The following is a 19,870-nucleotide window of genomic DNA, read 5'->3' on the forward strand; positions in this document are numbered from 1 at the left end:
AAGGGAGGAAGGTGGGAGTGAAAGTGGAAAGAGAAAGGGAAGCCGTAGTGGAGGGCTACGAAGTAATTTCGACCACCTGGGGATCTTAAACGTGTACTGACATAGCACAGCACACGGACGCCACTCCGTTTCGCCTCCATCGAAACGCAGTCACTAAGGCAGTGATTCGATTCCGCTTCCTTGGGCACAGTAGTCGAGCGCCGTAACCACTACGCCACCTTTTCCATGTGTCAACACTCCCCAGTCACAGATTGCCATCAATGGGCACATAGCCATCTCTTATGGGGTATATGAATTATGCTAGCCCGTTTCTAAGATGGGCCGAGGTGTCCTTTTTTCTGAGCCAGTGTTTCCACCCAAAAAGCTTAGCTTCTTCCAATCCATGCAGGCGCGGTGTACATAGTACGGGCGCAGAAGGCTGGCAGATACATATCTGGGCACCTCACTCGTGGGCACAGACCGGCTTCAGCATGCAGCTGGGCGTGCAGGCACATGGCAAATATGCCCAAGGAAAGGTCCATGGACTCGGACCTTGATTGTGTGTACAGTGCAGAGCCATTCCAGAGGACGTGCATTAAACCAGAACCACATGAAGCAGCCTTTTGATAAACATTATTTGCTTGAGGCTGGTACATTGAATAGCTAGCATTCAGGTCAATTTGAATATTTGCACCAGCCTGCCTTGAAGCTTGGGATGTTCACCGTGTACTTTTGCAGCCACCGACATCATGTGCTGCACCACCAAACCATTGACAAGACAACCTACCGACCCCTGTGTCACCTGTGGCCCGACCAGGCGCCCTACACAGTCTGCAACAGTTCCCTGTCCGAGTATGGCGTGCTTGGTAAGGCATTCCTTCTCATTCTTGTCCTTGTTTCTAGTGACCTTTGATGTTTTCTTTAAGCATGATGTGATTTCAGTTCTTATTTCGGTCAGGGCACTGCAGGTGACCTTGATGTCAGAATGGAGGAAGAACGTAGCGCCAACATGGTGCCAAACCGAAGAGAACACTGAGGCAAACCTAAACAAACATGTGAAATATTGGCCTGCGGCTTGGTGCACACATAGCATGCCATCCCATGCACCCCTGGGCTTGTGTGCGCATGCGCAACTTGTGCTTGCATTTTCGCTTACATCTTGACTGCAAAAGTGCGTGCATTTCTTTTTCTTCATTCCATTGGCTCGATAATAAGGAACAGCTCTTATGACAAATTTGTGCTTGGTAATGCAAGGCCCGGAGCGGCCTTGGTGTCAGGTTTGGTTCACTGCGCACCGTTAAGTTCCTCCCAAATGCCATAAAACTTGTACAGTTATAAGTTAATTTATTTAAGATGCCGGTCATTTCGTTGATTTTTTGTGCTTGCAAAATTTTTAGTACAAATTACACGTGATGAGTTGTGAACGTTGCTTCAAGCTTTCAAGGTTTGCGACATGGGCGAACACCACACCACCTGTGTGCAGGCACCACTGCACTCTCCCTTTTTCATGCACTCCTGCGTGGGAATGATCTTCATTGGCCTCCTGTCATGTGAAGGCACCAGGGATGCGTATTGTTATGTCATGGAATTCTCGTGGCCACCGTGACAAAGCCTTTAGAGCCTCTTCTGTTGCTGCTGTCACTCTGCAATTAAGCACTGGCTGCTGCCTTATTAAGTGTAATTGTCATGGCTTCATAGTGTGTTGTGCACTTGACCTGCAAAAAAAAGAAAAAAAGATTCAAGCCTAGGGGCCACGAAACTACACTGTGAGGCAGTTGGGCATTGATAATAATTTCAGGCCGCTTACTGCACAGAAATGTGGGGGCCAAGCTTATGCACCAGCGTTTTGCAATCACTATCTTACATTTTTCTTCCTTCTGGGCAATTTCAAAACCCATCCAAGGGAAGTAACCTCTGATGACCCAGCTGTCTCAAAAAATGAGTCGCCGCTTTTTAATTCATGAGGGTTTTGCTTTGAGCTATGGCAGCCCATGTGCCCTGCATTGACTGACAGTCAACCTTCCAGTGGGCTGTGAGAAATGGATTCCATCGCATGGTGACACTGCTAGTCAGTTTTCTTGGTTAAAAAGGAGGCCTTTTCCCTGAATATTGCTTTCGCGGCACAGTTTTCGGTGTTGTATTCTCAATGGAACGGGACTGACAGATTGGCATGAACCTTTCACTGGCAGACTGTTGTCAAAAGACACAGCTGGACACTGTTATAAGAGACATGGCTGTAACAGACAATCAGGTATAAGTGACACCATTCGAATGGTTGACCGCCCTATGGCTTTCGTTTCTTGGACCTCTTTTTTAACAGACATTGGATGTAGAAGACTATTAGATATGAAGGACAAATTAGTCTTAATTGGTAATCAGTCTTGCTCGTAACAGACATTTTAACGTTAGATGCGGCACCATCCATCCCCAGGTTCAGTAGCAGCTACAGTGAAAACAAAAGAGAGACACACCTGTACCGTCGTTATTATAACTTCTGCAAGCAAATAGCAGGTCAGTCAACTATGAAATGACTAAAGGAAACCCCTGCAGCGGGAATGCAGTGTAGAGCAGCTCTTCAGGTTTGCCAGGAAAAGCACAAGCGCGACTGCATATGCAAGCTTCTGAGCGAGCATATTGGGAGCACGCATTGGGTTCTCCCAATTAGTGGAGCTTCCTATCACAAATTTCTGCAGGTGTTGTGTCCACTAGTCTGAAGAACGTAGCGAAAATTGTCTGTTACGTTGCATTTCAGTATGAGCGACAAATCTATCTGGCGAATGCAAAGAAAGTGCTCAGCTAGTGCCGCTGAGCACTAGTACCGCCTAGAAAGCTAGACATAGCCAAGCCAAGTTCAAAACAAGCAACATAAAAACAGAAGTGGTTCTGCTTCAGCAAGGACAAATAAACTACTCTGGTTGATATTCAACCAGTTTCAACTCCACTCAGAAGCGCCTCGTTTGCTTCTAATTTATTTTTCATCTGAGTAGCGACATTCACAGACTTGTTACTCACAGCTGCTGTTACCCTTTGTCACACAAGCGTAAATTTCTTAGGGATATTTCTGCTGGTGTGTTTTGGCTGCTTCTAGCACCTTGGAGGTAAGCTCGTTACATTTACGATTTTGTGGTGCTTTTTCGACTTGAATTCTTGTAGTGTTACCAGGCACATAGCTTAGTTGCGAATCACTAGTTGCAGTGCCACGTCACATCGCGATCCCACTTTGCAATCGCTGCGAACAGTTTGCCATCATATACAGCTTTGGCACATCGGCCATGAGGCTCTGGCCCGATTTTCAAGCTGGTAGAGGCTGTGTTGAACAGCATCAATGCAGCCATGAAGCAGACCAAGATTTACAACTATTTCAGCAGTAAATAAATGTAAGAAAGTTGTGAGGTGTGGTCAGTGTGGTGGTCTACAAAGCAAATGTGATATGTAAATGAAAGTTATAGTAACGCTTTTGCGACGTGATGTAACCTTCTTTTTTGCGTATTTTAGCCTTAGGATGCTTGCGGCGAAATAAGGTCTGGTTAGAAAATGTAATCATGGTATCCTGCTTATAAGGGACCTCTCATATAAGAGACAACGGCTCCCCAGTGCATGTCCCTTATAAAGGGGTTCAACGGTAACTGTTCTAGATATGCAAATAATTTGCCAAAGTAGGTAATTCTTGCTTTGTAGTGAACAGCATGTTTGTTTATTTGACTGAGTTTTGGCACACCCATTTTTAAGCTGTGGCTTATTAAAATTTGCATAACAGAACATGTTAGTTCCATGCATCGCATAGTATGTACAGCCTCGTCCACTTCTAGCTAGAACACGGTCACTGCTTTCAAGGTGTCATTGCATCCGACCCGGCCACGCAGTAATCTAAAGTGGCTGGCCATGTGAAGCAGCACATCCGTGTCTCGGTGTGCTTGCATCGCTTTGCATCGATATCTGCCTGCGTCAGATACAATGTTGCTTTAAAAGCAGTGACCGTGTTCTAGCTAGAAGTGGACGACCCTGTACATCTTGGTGCATGATTTGGTTTTGAAAGCTTGCAACAGCCAACTTTTGAAAGTTCAGTGTTATTAGCAGATTAAAGTGCCATACGGTAGTTTTCAGCTGTGTTGTGTGATGTTTGCCCTGAAAAACATGCTGCTTCTCTCATGGCCAGTTTTGATCTCATTCAAGTTCTGAGCGTGCTCCACATGTAATGCTACCTCATGTTCCCTTTCACTCCCTAACGCACTGCATGCTTGTAAAGTTGTACAGAGGGTGGCAAAAAGTCTGTAGTCTAATCAAGTAAAAGTGAACAAAAACATTTCATTCAGATCAAAGGTTCCGGGACTGTGATACCACTTCAAAAGGGTTCATAACAAACGCATACAAAATACAGTTAAATCTTGTTAAAAGAAACACTCTGCTATAAGAGACACTTGAAAATGGTTTGGTTGGTTTTCCTATGTCTGCCATGTTAACAACATTGCATACAAGAGACATGGTAGACACTCTGTTACTAAGGACAACTTTTTCAGGTCCCTGGAGTAAAATCTTCACTATGTATTTAGAAGACACAACCCAGGTGTGCTCATGCTATGCAGCTGAAGTGTACCAACTTATAAATGATGCACTTCAGATTCCCTTAGCTAAATTGTGTTCCATATCAACATCCTTTTTGTTGTATATGTCAGGAATTGAGAATGACTGCTTCCCCATTATTGGGAAGTCAAAACGACCCCGTTGCTTCAGCCACTGACATCGCATTACTGTCACCTTCGAAGCAAATCAAAATGCATGAGTGACATCCAGCATATTTACCTCCTCGCTGTTAAAATTTGATCACAAGATGAAAGCTCAGAATCCTGATGTCTTTCTCTTTGTGGACAATGCTTTTTGCAGCACCAAAGTTCTCGTACTCAAAGCCACCGAAGTTAATTTTTTCCTCAAAACTCCACACCCTACTATCAACCAATAGACAAAAGCATTATGCACTCTGTCAAGTTGCTGTACAAATCAAGGTTGGTAGAACGCCTGTTGCTCAATGGGCAGCAAGACTGTACTATAGTAATTGATGCGAAGTTTGCTGTTCCGGTGACTTCAGGTTTCTGGAATGGCCCGAAGTGAAGCTGTGAAAAACCGTTTCATACAAGCAGGCTTTAAATGTGATGACATGATGTAAGAGGGCCCACATATGGATACTGTGGAAAGCTTTCTTGAAGATGAAGCTTGGGCAAACATCCAAGAGACTGCTGAGGTACCAGAATCTATTAAGGAATTCGTATCTGCAGATGCGGAACTTGTGTGCTTCCGAAGAGCTTATAGACTGTGCAATTCTCGCGCAAGTAAATGGCACATGTGCCATAGAGGATGACTACGAGGACATTTCAGAGGAAAAGTGTCAACATCTGAGGGTGACGAGCATGTAAGAGTGCTTTAAAGGTATTAGATCAACAGGAAGGCTTGCAAAGTGAAGTGCTTTACTACCAGAACTTGGGAAGGAATACACTCTGCACTCAAAAAAAACATACTAGTATGAATAACTTCTTTAAGCTTTCCTGAACAATTCCCTGTAATGTGTGTTAATTAATTTATATGCTGATGTGCATTAAACTGCTAAACACAGTGCTTTTAGAATTCTTGATTTCAAGAGACCTTGCTTACAAGAGACATCTTTTTCGGGTCCCTTGAGTGTGTCTTGTGACGAGGTTTTACTGTACTATATTGCCGGCCCATGTACGGGCTGTTTTTAACTTGGGAGGATACTGGGAGCATGCGACAGCTGTGCTTTTAGAATTATTGCTTCCAGTGAGAAAGGGCGGCACCAGTCGTACACGTGGAAAGAGCAGCCAGATATGCTAATTGTGCCTGCACTTTTGCCGCCAGTTCTCCTAGACTTTCAGTGGCAGCACTTCATTAAAGTGCAGCAGTCACACGCGCCTAGTTTCCCTCTAAGTGTAAAACATCCTGTACCCTTATACATGGATGCTGCTGCTGTTCACTATTGCCTTATCAGGTGCGTGACATTCACACAATTTTTGAAATCAAGTAGCTTTTGTCACCAGTCACAGCATAGTCCTGGAAATCATCTTTGCTAAAGGATTTGTGAAGAGGTTCTGTTGTGTTGGCTTTGCTTGCTTTAAGCTCAGTGCTCTCCTCAGTCAATGAGAACTCAATGTGAACATATTTTCTGTTATGTTATATGGGGTTTAATGGTGCAAAAGCAACTGTGGCTATGATGCGCCAAACACAAGGTTAGATAACAAATTTTCTGTTCACTTTAGCGTTCAGTCCCATCCTGGACTAGGTTGTGCCCAGGGTCAGGAATACCCGCTATTTTACATTACGCTCATACCTTCAATGTTGGGCTTGGGGCAACACCAGTGTCATCATGGGAGGTGTGTTGCCTTTCTCCTCATGTGTTGCATATATCTACAGCACCTACCTTCGTTGCCAGCCAAACTACTACAAAGCATTTTTACATTTCTTGTGACAGCATAAGCTTTCTTGCGTGGAATTGAACCGAAATTCCACTATTTCTGGGAGCAGTGGTAAACAGTAGCACTTCGGTAATTAGTGTTAAGAGTGCAGTTACACATGCTTTCTTTAAAATGGGGCAATTTAGTGAGCGAACCAAATGAATGCAATTATAAAGGATAGCTGCTCCCCTATTCTAAGAGTGGGTTCTTACTGGGCTGCTGCTCATACAGTGCCTGTTTAGCAAGCAACGCTTGCAGGTGCTGTTCCACTGATATCAGAAGGGACCGGAGCTTGCTAATGTGCAGTTCTCCTGCGTCCCTGTCTCATTTATGTCCTCTGTATGCTCACTGTTCTTGCAGGATTTGAACTGGGGTTCTCGATGACTAACCCCAATGCACTGGTCATGTGGGAGGCGCAGTTTGGAGACTTCATGAACACTGCCCAGTGTGTCATTGACCAGTTCATCAGCAGTGGCCAGGCCAAGTGGGTCCGGCAGAGTGGCCTCGTCATGCTCCTGCCCCATGGCATGGAAGGCATGGTGAGCACTCCAAAATGGTTCAACGGGTTACAGGGAACACAAGGTTGACAAGCGTGTGTTGGTACTCTTGCTTTTTGTCCGCAGGCACCGAAAATGCGCAGAATGTGCCCATTCATTGATTCACTTTGAGCACTGCATTTCTTATACTTGATGTCATCTAGCCAGATGGGTGGTCTTCTTTAGTTGCCTTTGCCAGCAGAGTAACATAAGTGGGCACTATATTGAGAACTAATTAACACGGGGAACTAGCGGTGGCATATTTAATATCAACAGACAAACTGAATAGGACTAAACAGTTCCATTTCATTTGCCCCGGAAATGACAAAGATACCTTTAAGGGCCCTGTCTTGGTTTCCCTACTTTGTCCTAAGATTGGTGCTGCTGGTTGTTAGTAAAACAAGGTCAAAGTGTTAAATACACCTACTGCTGTTTGACAGTTGCGCATGGTATTGTCAAGGGAATCTCAGATTCATAAAATACACAAATAATAAGTATGCATTACTACTCCCTTATTATTATTATTATGAGAGTATGCAGTAATTGCTCCCTTATTATGAGCATGTACAATCTGCTCCACCATTCAAAAGGCATGTAGTGTTGAAGTGAAGCCGGTTTAATGTTTGTGAAGGGGTTCCTTGCTGTCTTTCATTGAGAACTGGCATTTGAGGTGTGCTTGCTAACCAGCCTTGTTGTCAAGTTGCACTAGTGCAAAAACTAAATTTTATAGTTGCGTCGTTTTGTAATGCACAAGTAGATGCCTTGAGGTTGTTGATTTGAGGTAAATCCAACTTGATGGGCCTGGTAGTAAAGCTGTCCAGACAGCTGTGCTTTTAAAAATATCTGTGCACTTCCTGTTAGGCATGGCATTGCCTGTTAATTGTTCAGCTTTAAGTTAGCAGCCGAATTTACTAGTAGTACCGGCAGGAAAAGCAGTCATAAAATTACATGACTCCCTGCATAGTTATGCTACCTTGGCTCACTCAACCCGGCCTTAAGACCTTATGATATAAACGGAGTGAAGCATCATCTTTACAGATACAACGGTGCTCTGGTTGATCACTTCGGAGTTGCTATAGATAATTTACTTTCCAAATGCTATAATGTGAATAAGTTTCTCTCCACATGCTGCGGAGGTTGTAAAAAGAAAAGTAAATTTGACTGCTCTGAGCGACAATATTTTTCAGATACCTACTGTGATAGATGCAGACTTGGGAACATTTTGCTAACGCAGGAAGTTTATTGCTATTGACGGCACCTGTCTAGAGCATTTAAAGACACTAATCCAGTACTGCCAAAACCATAAACTATGATTGAATAAAAACAGTGTAATGTGTTGTTGGATAGGCCGCCAAAAACTAAGAGGGCATTCTATTGCTAAAGTACTCATCGTGATGGGTCGTTCGCTGTTCTGCTTTCTCTGCGTTCCATGAATGTGCACACACCACATGAACTGTGGCTTGTTGGAGTGCTGTTGATGGTGTTTTACAGCGTTAGTCATATTTGCAATTTCTCCAAGGTAAAAAGGCCCCGTGTTATTAGGTCCTAATCTGGAAATCTCGCATTCACTAAAAGGCCAATGAGAATCACCATCCTTAGGCGGACCAAGAAATGGGCACAGCTGAGAAATTATGTAGATCAGCGTCAAGTATGCGCAACTTCAATGCCAAATAAACAGCTGAGAAATATTTGCTCTGGAGAAGAAATGTGCGCAGGACCTATAAACATTCCAAACGGCGATCTCAGGCCTTCAAAAAGGAAGAAAACAAAAAAAAACAAAAAAACAAAAACCTGAGTTTATGCTCGTCCTCATTAACTAAAATTTCGTTTTTTTCTCGTTCGCATTTTATATGAACCTGATAGCAGCTTATGTGACCATGGTTGTATTGAATGAGCTCCGCAATAAGGGCTTTTATTGGGTGAGAAGGGCGTGCCACAGACAAAGCTGAACAAATTCGAAGAGTTTCAACGCAGACTCGGTTATCAGCACACTGGAATTGGTTGACGAAAAAAAGAAAGGAAAGAGGACAAAAAGTTCGCAAGAATAGCAATTATTCGTGTCTCCTATCTCCTCTTTCTGTAAAGAGATAAAAACAAATATGCTGTGACTATGCCAGCGAAAGTATGTGGGCAAAGGTTATTTCTTCCCATCACTGGGGAGGGTAACGTGGCCCGAGCGACGATGGTGGCCACGTTTTCCTTTTCCATGCTGCCATTTTCTTGTTCACAGGCGGAAAAATGCTGACATTGGAACGTAGGTTGTTGGATTCTTCCGATTTCGAATTGCCGATTAAATGACTACAGATGCTGAAGTGCGGCTTCGGCTCAGTTTCCAGTGTCGTCCCTCCAGGTGAACAGAAGGCACAAAGCTTCCTGTTGCAACAAATTTTAAAAATTTCCGCCCTTTCCACGATCACGCAGTGACCAGGTCAGTAGATACGGGCCACTGTTTTTGTAACGAACAGTGTCCAGGTCACCCGACCCTCAGACTTGTGTGGAAACCGGTAACAATGAATCGACTCAGAAGCATCCGATGAGTTTGCATAGCTGTCAGGGCAGCCAACAACGACGTTTTCCCACACTTTGTTTCACCGGACATATTCACTCACGTCACCTAGAAGTTAGGAGTACCGACCCAATTTCACACTAACCAACGACAGACTGTGCACTCCAATGCACTGGCTCGCACCAGTGTATTCCAGCAACTAGTGGAGCGCCTAGAGGCGGCGCCACCCGTCCAGCATTCCGGTCTCTATAGCGCACCTTATGTTGTGCCTTATACAAATACAATTTTTATAATGTAGAGAAGTATGTTTGCAGCAATAATAAATATTTGCTTGGAAGTAAATTTAAAATGAGGCTCGAGCATTTTAAGAAAATTAATTGTAAAATCTCCTCCCAGCCTTGTCAATTGCCTGTGGCGAGAGGAGTGATGCAGTACCGCAAATTACCACAACCGTTAGGAAACTTGTCCAGCTACATAAAACTATGAGTTCTAGTGCTGCTGCTGTGAAAGCAGGAAGGTACTCCACCCTTGAGCCTGTTTATCAGTAACAATTGTGCAAAGCCTACATCAAACAAAAGCATCCTTGAAATTGCTTTGGCAGTGGCACACCAAAGGTGCCAGTTACTAGAAACTAGAAAGCCTTGCAGGGCTTATCGTCAGCATGCTGAAATCGAGGAAGTGCCAGCGTCTTTCATGGAAAGGAACATCAAGAGCTAATGGCTGAAGGAGGAAAAGACTACCCTTGAGTGCAGTCTATCCTCCATGGGGACACTACTGACCAGTGTCCAGGAATTTATCGGATCAGGCATGGGATCGGAAATGATATGAACGAGATTGAGAGCGGAAACATTCTGCTTATTGATGTGCATTCCAGACTAATGGCAGTGCTCGAGCACATCAGAGTGGCAGACTCCAAATTTCTCTGTGAAGCCAAGTAAGCTAAAGTCAAATTTTATGTTCAGTTATGAAGTGGACAAGCAAGCATTGGGTTTGCTGCTACCATATTTACACGATTGTAAGTCTACCTGTTTTTTCAAATTTCAAAATCTGACGTTGGGGGTTGACTTAGAATCGTATGCATTGCCAATAAAAGTAAGAAAAACGATGTATCGCGGACGCTATGGAGAGGTTACAAGTTTGCGTTGACTAATACGACTGTAGACGTTGCATTCAGCAATTCCGCGCGCTTCTATAACAGGCTTTGTCATTTTTTTTAACTTTCACCACGCACCGCGCTCATCAATCCCTTCTATCTACGTACCGTAACGTACGCCGCACTCACGGGAGTGTCTATAGTTTATGGAAGGGCCGCTGTTCCAATACGCGGAGGCTGCGGCCATAGAATTTCTTACACTCTTAACTAGAGGGAAAGCTGAGGGCGCTGCACTTCAGCCACCATGGGCGCACTTAGAATCATGGGCCGGTGTCCTACTTGGTGCGGGACAGTCTATTTTTCTCGGGTGCATAGAGTGGTGTTACTATGTCGTCTCCTTTTCGTCATCATTATCATCTCGAAGTGCGAACGTAGAGCTTAAAAGTCATAGTAGCGAAGGCGCAAAAGCAGACTGCGCCAATGAAAGGTTTTTGTTGTCCGAAACGCCACCAAAAAACTTCCTAAATTGATTGGGCAGTTGCAAATATTTTCAGAATGTTCTTTTCCTTTCAAAGTGTGCCTATTAAGTGTGAAATATTGGTATTTATGCTGCTAAAAACTTAGCCAATAGGAGAAAGAGCCATCGCTTATATTGGGTAAATTCCACACTGACATGCTGTTTTGCTCTCTTTTTGCAATTTACAGTCACAATATTCAATGTTGGGACATTTTTTACTGTAGAACAATGTTTATCCTTGCATTAGTTGTAGTTGTAGTTCTGCACTTGGTAGGTATACGGCCCATGATGCTTTGGGCGCCCATAGTGACTGAGCTGGCCGTCGGGAAACTCCATGTAAACTCCCATAGATGCCAGCACAGCTTTCCCTCTGGGTAAGAGTAAGAAACTCTATGGCTGCAGCGGCTCTTCTGGGAATGTCAATGGTTGACGAAAGAGCCGGCTGATCACGGGGTGTTGAATTAGGCATCATTCCTTGTTCTTTGGTTCTTCGTATTTCTGAATTGAGTGCCGGCCACAGGCTGCATCGTCACGAGTTCTCTAGCTCCAAAAAGCATTCGGCGCTCTTTCATGGCAGCTTCCAAGAGGGTGGGGATAATTTATACAGAAGAAACTAACAACTGCGCAGCGGGCCGAAAATTCGACGTATCTGAACGAGTGGTGCGGGAGTGGCGATGGCAGCAAGGCAAGATTTTCAGCTGCGATGCTAAGCGAAGAGGTTTTCACAGGCCGAAGTCCAGACGTTTTCCCGAGCTGGAGACCAAGCTTGCAGCTTATGTTACTGAGATATGGGATCGGTCTCTTCCAGTGACATTCGAAATGGTCACACAACAAGCCCGTGTCTTCGCTGCGGAAGCAGGGATTCCAAGGACAGACTTCAAAGCTAGCAGGGCATGGGCATCTAAATTCATGAAGAGGGCTGGCTTTTCTTTTCGTCAGTGTACAAGCGTGTGCTAAAAGCTGCCTGCCGCATATGAAGATAAAGTTCTTGCTTTCCATAGGCACTTTCTCAAACTTCGAGACTCGCGACAGTACTTGCTCAGCCAGATCGGCAGTGGTGATCAAACCGCTGTATACTTTGATATGACGAACAACACTACGGTGAACACGAAGGGAGCCCGCCAGGTGAAACTCCCCACAACAGGAAATGAGAAGCTGCGGTTCACCGTCATGTTGTCGTGTTTGGCGGATGGCACGAAGCTCCGTCCATACATCGTCTTTAAAAGAAAGATAATGCTGTCAGAAGCATTCCCAAAAGGTGTTGTGCGCGTGAATGAGAGGGTTACATGACCGACGACATGGTGGTGGAGTAGTACCGTCTGTTGTGGCTTCTGAGGCCGGGGGCATCACTTAGAAGTCACATCCCCAACCTTCTTGTGCTTGATTCCTTCAGAGGCCCATCTTACCAACAAGGTGAAAGCAGAGCTGTGGAAAGAGCACACAGACATACTTGTGATTCTCGGCGGTTTGACAGGGCAGCTGAAACCCCTAGACGTCGGCGTGAACAATCCCTTCAAGGATTTGCTACGCCATGAAGATAACGAGTGGCTGGCAGTGGAAGGCCGCGAACTTACGCCAACTGGGTGCGTCAAAAGAGCCTCCCTGGCGGCCGTGTGCGGGTGGGTGCTTTCGTCATGGGCGGCTGTACCACGCGATGTCGTGATCCGGTCATTTGCAGAGTAAGGAATTTCACATGAAGACTTTGTGCTGTGGGACCGTAGCAGCGACGATGACAGCAGTGAGGATGAGTAGTTCGCTGCTAGGCAAGGCAATAAATTTTAATTTTGTAACACAAGTATGTCTTTCTTTCTTTCTTTTTTTTTTTTCGGACTTCCCGAATTTGGGGGGTCGACTTACATTTGAGTCAACTTACAATCGTGTAAATACGGTAGTCTGTTTGGGATTGTTGCTCAGGTCAGCTGTTATTTTAGACATTTGCGCTTGCTGTGGCGATTTGGGTTGTCAGAGATGCGTGCATAGTCAGTAAAGCATTGAACTTTGAATAAAAAGGAATCAAATTGTCCTTTTTTTTTTTGTATGTCAGGAATATAAAATTGAAAGTAACCAAGGTGTTTGACCTTAGACACATGCTCCAAAACATAACTCGAGTGCTCCAAAACTTGTCTTATTTCTCCAAAGCTGCTCCAAAATGCTAGGGCCTGCTTCCATCCTTGCTTGCCTTGTCATAGTGGTGAGACAAAGCTTACCTAGGTTGTTTTGCAGTAAAGTTCTGCTTAAACATTTTCACATTTGTTCTGGAAAAAAAAAAAGGGGAGGGGGGGGGGCAGCAACAGTGGTATGCTGTTCCATTGGTGAAGCACCAATTAATTAGAAAGCAGTCGCAGAATTTTGCTTCGGAATCTCCGGCAAGTGTGTGTGTGTGTGTTTATTTCAGTGTTTGCTTTGAATAGCACTTGGCCTGCAATGATTGTTGAGTGCAGTAGACTTGCTTTAATGCTAACGAAAAGAAATTGACAATTTGTATGATCTGAACTTGTCCAAAAGTGCTTGTGTGAACATGAAAGGAGCGTCCAAGGCTTGAAAGCAATGAATAAAATTTCCTAGCAGTGAGAAGGTATACTTGCAAGGAGTGCATTTATTGCACAATGCAGACAAGCTGCACCATCCAAAACAAAATGCAAAAAATTTCAAGTGGCAATGTGAAACTATGTGGCCAAGCTATTCTTTGGTTACTAACAGGGGCCCTCCAGATGTTATTCCCCCGGCCATTGTGCACGCATAAGAGGTACAATGCACTATGAAATAAAAAGATTTTTACACTATCGCTTGCCCTGTCTGTGACACCTTTTACATTGGACCTCTTTGGGAGCGCCATGCTGAAGTGATAAGCATCAGAGAAGAAAGAGATTTGTAGGCAGCAGCCGCCATCCCCCTACCTTCTGACACCTCTGGCCACCACACCACTTATGGCACTAGTCTGAGTTTACCCATTCTGCCATGGTTTTGCCTGGTTTTATACTTTTCTCTCCCCATATTAGAGGCCCGCAGTCTCGTAACTATGCTTATGGTGGCATTTATTTGGCGATGTGGCGGGCACCATGGTACCCACACACAGAAATGCATAGTCCAGATGAAAAATGACTGAACTGTCTCATATTGGAATTAGCGGACTTTTTTTTTTACATAGACTTCTATAGAGCCCAACCGGACGAGGTAATGTGGTTAAAGTATTTGAAAATTTGGATTATTGAGGTTCAAATTAAAAAGCTTTTATTTAATAATTATTTAGGGGTTGGACTTATTTTGAATATCTGTGCCAAGCAGGTGATAACAATGGACAAGCAGTACTTAGGAAGCAGGTGACGAAAAGGTGGTGCTTTACAGTGTACATAGCTTTGTAAGGTGGCAAAGCAACTGCTCTGCTTGTCCAATAATACTATGGTTGCATCTCGCCTCTGGCATCCCTGTGTATAGCTGATTTTTTAGACTTTTACAGCATGGAACTTGCACTTAGCGGCCCTAGTTACCTTTGCCTTGCATGCCAGAAATACTTTTATGCACTTTTATCTGTTTAAGGTCTAATAATTACTCCTTTCAGGGCCCAGAGCACTCCAGTGGCAGGCCTGAACGTTTCCTGCAGCTCTGCAGTGAAGAGTCCGATGTGTTTCCTGTGAGTACTTGGGTGCTGAGCAGCTACAATATTACTGTTTAATATTTCATCAGCTATAGTCACAGGCCTCCTCTTGTGAGGCGCACTTGTGAAGCAGCCTGAGGTCAAGTGTTGTGTATGGTATAACAGTTGCACTCTTCAAGATGCACGAAAATTGACCTGCGCAAGCTTGTCAGGGGTAGACCAGCTTCTTTTTCTTTATTTATAAGGCCCTTCATTTTCAGGCAGAACCCATCTCTGCATGATTCTTGAAGCTTAACTAGAGAACTCGGTAGAAATTTAAAAAATATTATGATTGTAATGCGGCCTCAAGCATTTCAGGCCTACCATAGCCGAGAGCCACATCAAGAAAACACTGCATACCTGCCAGCCTTCCCAATTTGCCTTGGAGACTTTCAATTTTTGTTTTTTTTTATCAACCTTTCCAGTTGTACGATCAGTGCCCTAAATATCCTGATATAAGTGGCCTCTGCCTGCATAATTACAGTTTTTGCAAAACTCTCCTAGGTATCTGCAGCCACATTTATTGCCAGTATCACCATTAGAGGCCAAAAAATCCAAAAATCGCACTGAGCACCATCGGCATCATTGGCTTCATTTTTTCTCTTTTTGTCTTTGTAATTGCCTAATCCAGTCAGAGTTAATATGGATCCAGTACGCTGTGATCCCCCGGTACAAAGGAGAAAAGGGACATCAGCTGATCAAGGCCAGTTTGACATAGAATTCATATACTGAGCAGTTTGAGCCAAAGCCAAAGTAGCTGTGGATTGATGCATAAAAAAATAACTGGTAGCGATGTGATAGATGTTCCTTGTCGGTGGTGCGCAACCTGCATTGAAGGCTCGTTGCCACAGCTTTGCTCAAATGTCACGCCATCTAATCCTCCTGTGTCGCTCTGCCACATGCCTCGTTACTGAATTGCACTGTGCTATGCGCTGTGACTGCGTGATGGCTCATCTTTTGGAACCATCGCTACCAAGAATGGTCATGGACGGAACTGTGTCTAATGGGGCTAGGAATGGTTTCACATTAACGAACTAAAATGGCATGGTGATCCATTTGCATCAACTGCAGAGGCATAGGAAAAACACTCAGCGGTGGCACGCAGGTGCTTAATAAGCCTAGTTGATAGCACTTGTCTTGCATTTGTTGTGCTGTTCCCCAGTATGATTGGTATTAAACAAACCAAGGAGAGCAGTAATTAAGATAGGAAGAAGCATTCACGAAGCCCTGCAAGAAAGTAACTATAAAAATAAAAATCAGCTTTCCATTGCAGTTGGGTGTAGAAACCGAAATGACAAAAGTGCATCTCCATAAACCGTGTGACACACTGAAGATCAAAGTCATTTCTCTTTTTCTCTGCAAGACGTTGTGAGGAGTAACTTTTGTAATGCTCCTTGTAAGTCCTGGAAGGTAGCAGCACTTCCCAGCGAGCATGCACCTTGAGTAGAGTGTGCAGTTTTGGACGGAACATGGCCAGTGTTCACATACAGCAAAAGCTGTGTGGTACGGAAAGCCGTCGCACACACAGCATCCCCCCACACACAGCCTCCCCCACGCAGCAGTAGCCACCATCACCGCCATGTGGCTACCTCTGCTAAATGTTTCGAGCTGCCCAGTCCTGCACCCGCTTGTTCTTTTTTTTTTCCTTCCCTACTCTACTCGACTCTTCTAGTGCCTTCTCTTTTGCTCATTGTACCACGCCACCTTCTTTCTACGTTCATAGGCAGCATTTCCTTTACCTGTGCACACTGCACTGCTTGAAGGCTCTTGAAAAGTTATTTTCTTGGCCACTTACTTGGTAGTGAACTTTGCTTTGACTGTCTTGGCTTTGAATACCGTATTTACTCGAATCTAACGCGCCCTCGATTGTAACGCGCACCCGTTTTTCGTGACCCCCACCCCCGAAAAAAAAAAAAAAGCTCCGATTGTAACGCGCACCCGTTCTCCGCGAAAAAGAGTACCGCGCACCTAACGCTTTCATACAGCAATACAACTTTGTCTCATTTGGAAAAGCAAAGATTTAATCTCGGTGCACTAAAAAACACACACACAAAAGGAAACGGCTTATCTTGCCAAGATTGTCACTATGCCGGCACAAGGTTCACTCGTCGTCGCTGTCAGACAACTCCTTGTCACTGCTGACGGACCAAAGCATCTCATCCTCGGTGCCGTCCATGGCATTCGATATGCCACATTTTTTAAAGGCCTTGATGACCATGGCAGACGGTATCGTGCACCACGCATCTTTCGCCCATCCAGTGAAATCTTGCAGCGAGGCACGCTTCATTCTGTTGCTGGGAGTGAATTCATGGCAGCCACTCGCAAGCCATTCGGTGTAGAGCGCCCGAATCCTATCTTTCACTGGCTTGTTCAAGCAAACATCGAGCGGCTGGAGCTGCGATGTCATGCCACCTGGTATCACGACAAGGTCGGTGTTGCACGCAGCGAGCTTGTCCTTGATGCGTTGGTCGAGATGGCACTTGAAAGCGTCGAGCACAAGCATCGCACGCAGGCCCAAACTGCCGCCGGGTCTCTTGCGCCAGACGTTATCGATCCAGTCGGCGACCAAGTCCGTTGTCATCCAGCCTTTTTCATTGGCGCGCACAATCACGCCACACGGAAACACGATTCCTTTCGGGAGCGTCTTGCGCCTGAATATGAGATACGGGGGCAGCTTGTGTCCATCCGCGGTGCAACAAAGCATTGCGGTGACGCGTGTTTTTTCGTGGCCGGAAGACAACACGCGCACTTGCTTTGCCCCCTTCTTTTCAACGGTTTTGGTGGCAGGCACGTCAAAGTACAGCGGTGTCTGATCGGCATTTCCAATCTGGCCGAGGTGGTAGCCGTACTTGCGGCGCAAACTTAGAACGAACCGCTGAAAACTGTGCAGCTTTTCTTCGTACTCTTCAGGTAACTTCTGGCATATCCCTGTCCGCCTTCGAAGAGAAAAGCCTTTTCTCTTCATAAAATTAGACAGCCAGCACCTGCTCGCTTTAAAGTCGCTCCGCGTTAGCCCTGTTTGTAGGGCTAGCTGCATCGCCCGGACTTTGAGCAGGTCCGTCGTCACTGGCCGCTGTGCCGCTCGCTGCTCTAGAACATATTCTGCGAGCCGCTCTTCTATTTCGGTGAACCGGCCCTGCTTCGGTCCACTGAAACCTTTTCGTGTAGCCTTGCTGCCGAAAATCTTTTCCTTCTGCTTGCGCCAGTCCCGCACGCATGTTTCCGGAACTCCGAATGCGCGTGATGCGGCCCGATTTCCGTCCGTCTCTGCACACACGATGACTTTCCTTTTAAATGCGGCATCATGATGAACTCGACGAATCTTCGGCACGTCCATACTGGTCGGTCAATCGCAGAAAACGGGTAGGCTAACCAAAGCACATGTACCAAAGCACACGAAGGACGCTACTGCAGCTAGGCATAGACAGCTAGACCAGCTAGTAGGCTCGAAGTGCATTCCAGGCGGCCATTTTGAAATGCCGATGGCGATATGATATCGGAGATTTAGGGTCGTACTCGATTCTAACGCGCACCCAATTTTTGGACACGATATATCGGAAAAAAGGTGCGCGTTAGATTCGAGTAAATACGGTATAACATGAGGTCTGTTCTGAAACTGATGGTCTGAAGAGAAAGAGCTTTCATTATACAGTAAAAGCTCATTAATTGGAACTTCACGGGACTGGGAAAAAAGTTCGAATTATCGAATGACCTCGAAAAGACTGACAAGAACCATTTGTATTAAAATAAATGTACCGTTATTTAGTCACGTAATGAGCCTGCTCGGATAATGAAGCCACCCAGCCTCGATTTGTGCCTACGAATCTGAAAAAAAAAAAAATGAAGGCGTCAGTTTGTTATGGGGTCCCTCCGTTTCTGCGCTGTCACGGTCCACAGCACATTTTTTGGCAGTGCGCCAAGATGCTGGGCAGCAATAACAGCGTGTTTATCTTTTGACTTTAGCTCCAGCGAGGGGGGGTAGCGAATTTGGCAAAGTGCCAGCGCTTGTCGCCGGCGCCATCTACTGCCACTCCAATCATCGGAACGTGCGATGGCAGCAAGCGGCTTTTGAAGGGAACGGTGCTAAAAGCCTGCTAAAAGCTGGTGTTACTGACTCCCGTGCTTCCATGCTTCCGTTGACAACTAATGGGTGGAAGGATGGATGGCTATTGCAAAAAAAAAAAAAAGTTTAACCCATTGTGCTCGTCCGAGGTCATAGCCTTTCATGGGTGTTGGCTGGAACCGCGCCGACAGTACATACATCCCTATTTCCAAATTAAGAGGGTTGGAATTAACGAGTATTTAGTAGCGCAGAAGAGAGAGCAGGCAGCCGCCTCTGATCAAAAGGTTGAATTATGTGCAGCAGTATATGGCGTCATGAGCGACCTCAGTTCTGTGCAAACCCAGCTCAAGTGCGGCTGTAAAACTCTACATAACTTTTAATATTAACTTGCTTGGGCATTTTACCTTTGATACTTCTGAAAAGAAGTCTTTAAAAGTGTGTAAATTTTCTTGAAAATTTTGTGTTTAACCTTCTTGAGTTTGTAGGGAGGTTGGTTGGTGTTAGCCTTCGAGAGAGAAGGTGGCATGTCACGTCCTGCCGGGGGCAAGGCTGGGGAGCCTTGCCAAAAGTTTCGGCTGAATGTGAGCGGCTTCTCGTCAGTATGACCATGTCTTTTATTAACAGAACGTCGATGAGGACTTCCCCATGCGCCAGCTCAACGATATCAACATGATCGTTGCCAACTGCACAACGCCCGCTAACTACTTCCATGTGCTCCGGAGGCAAATTGCATTGCCCTTCAGGAAACCGGTAAGTTATCTGTGTTGAACTTGTCACTCCATAATAATGCAAGTCCTTGTTTTGATAAGAAAAGCTGACAGTTGGGCTCCCAGTGGCAAAACTAGCGGCGTAGAAAAAGGAAAGGAGTGTTGCATTGTGAAGTTGAGCAGTAGAGAACCCCACTGTTGAGCCATGCCTCCAGGCAGGAAGGAAATTCAGACCTTTGATGGCTTGTTTGTCCAAAACCTTCTGCAGGTACACGTGCGCATAACTTGTGCGTCGATTCAGTGCTTGGCATAAATAAAGGTAGTGAAGAGAGGTTTATTAGGCTGTCTGAAAGAGATGGCGACTGGTGGCGCAAGGC

At 45.2% G+C, this 19,870-nt stretch overlaps 1 protein-coding gene across 2 annotated transcripts in view; it reads left to right on the forward strand.

The window, feature by feature from the left end:
• The window catches only part of Ogdh (oxoglutarate dehydrogenase Nc73EF), a 129,326-nt gene that overhangs the window by 71,407 nt on the left and 38,049 nt on the right, over window positions 1–19,870 (forward strand). For both annotated transcript variants that reach the window (XM_084609194.1, XM_084609193.1), the window contains exons 15-18: window positions 718–845; window positions 6,798–6,976; window positions 14,649–14,720; window positions 19,411–19,536. In XM_084609194.1, coding sequence (XP_084465320.1) covers window positions 718–845; window positions 6,798–6,976; window positions 14,649–14,720; window positions 19,411–19,536 — 505 coding nt within the window. The remainder of the gene's footprint in view (window positions 1–717; window positions 846–6,797; window positions 6,977–14,648; window positions 14,721–19,410; window positions 19,537–19,870) is intronic.

The sequence above is a fragment of the Amblyomma maculatum genome, chromosome 7 (genome assembly GCF_055883805.1).
Source record: "Amblyomma maculatum isolate TAMU_Amacu chromosome 7, ASM5588380v1, whole genome shotgun sequence".
In the NCBI taxonomy this organism is placed as follows: Eukaryota; Metazoa; Arthropoda; class Arachnida; order Ixodida; family Ixodidae; genus Amblyomma; species Amblyomma maculatum.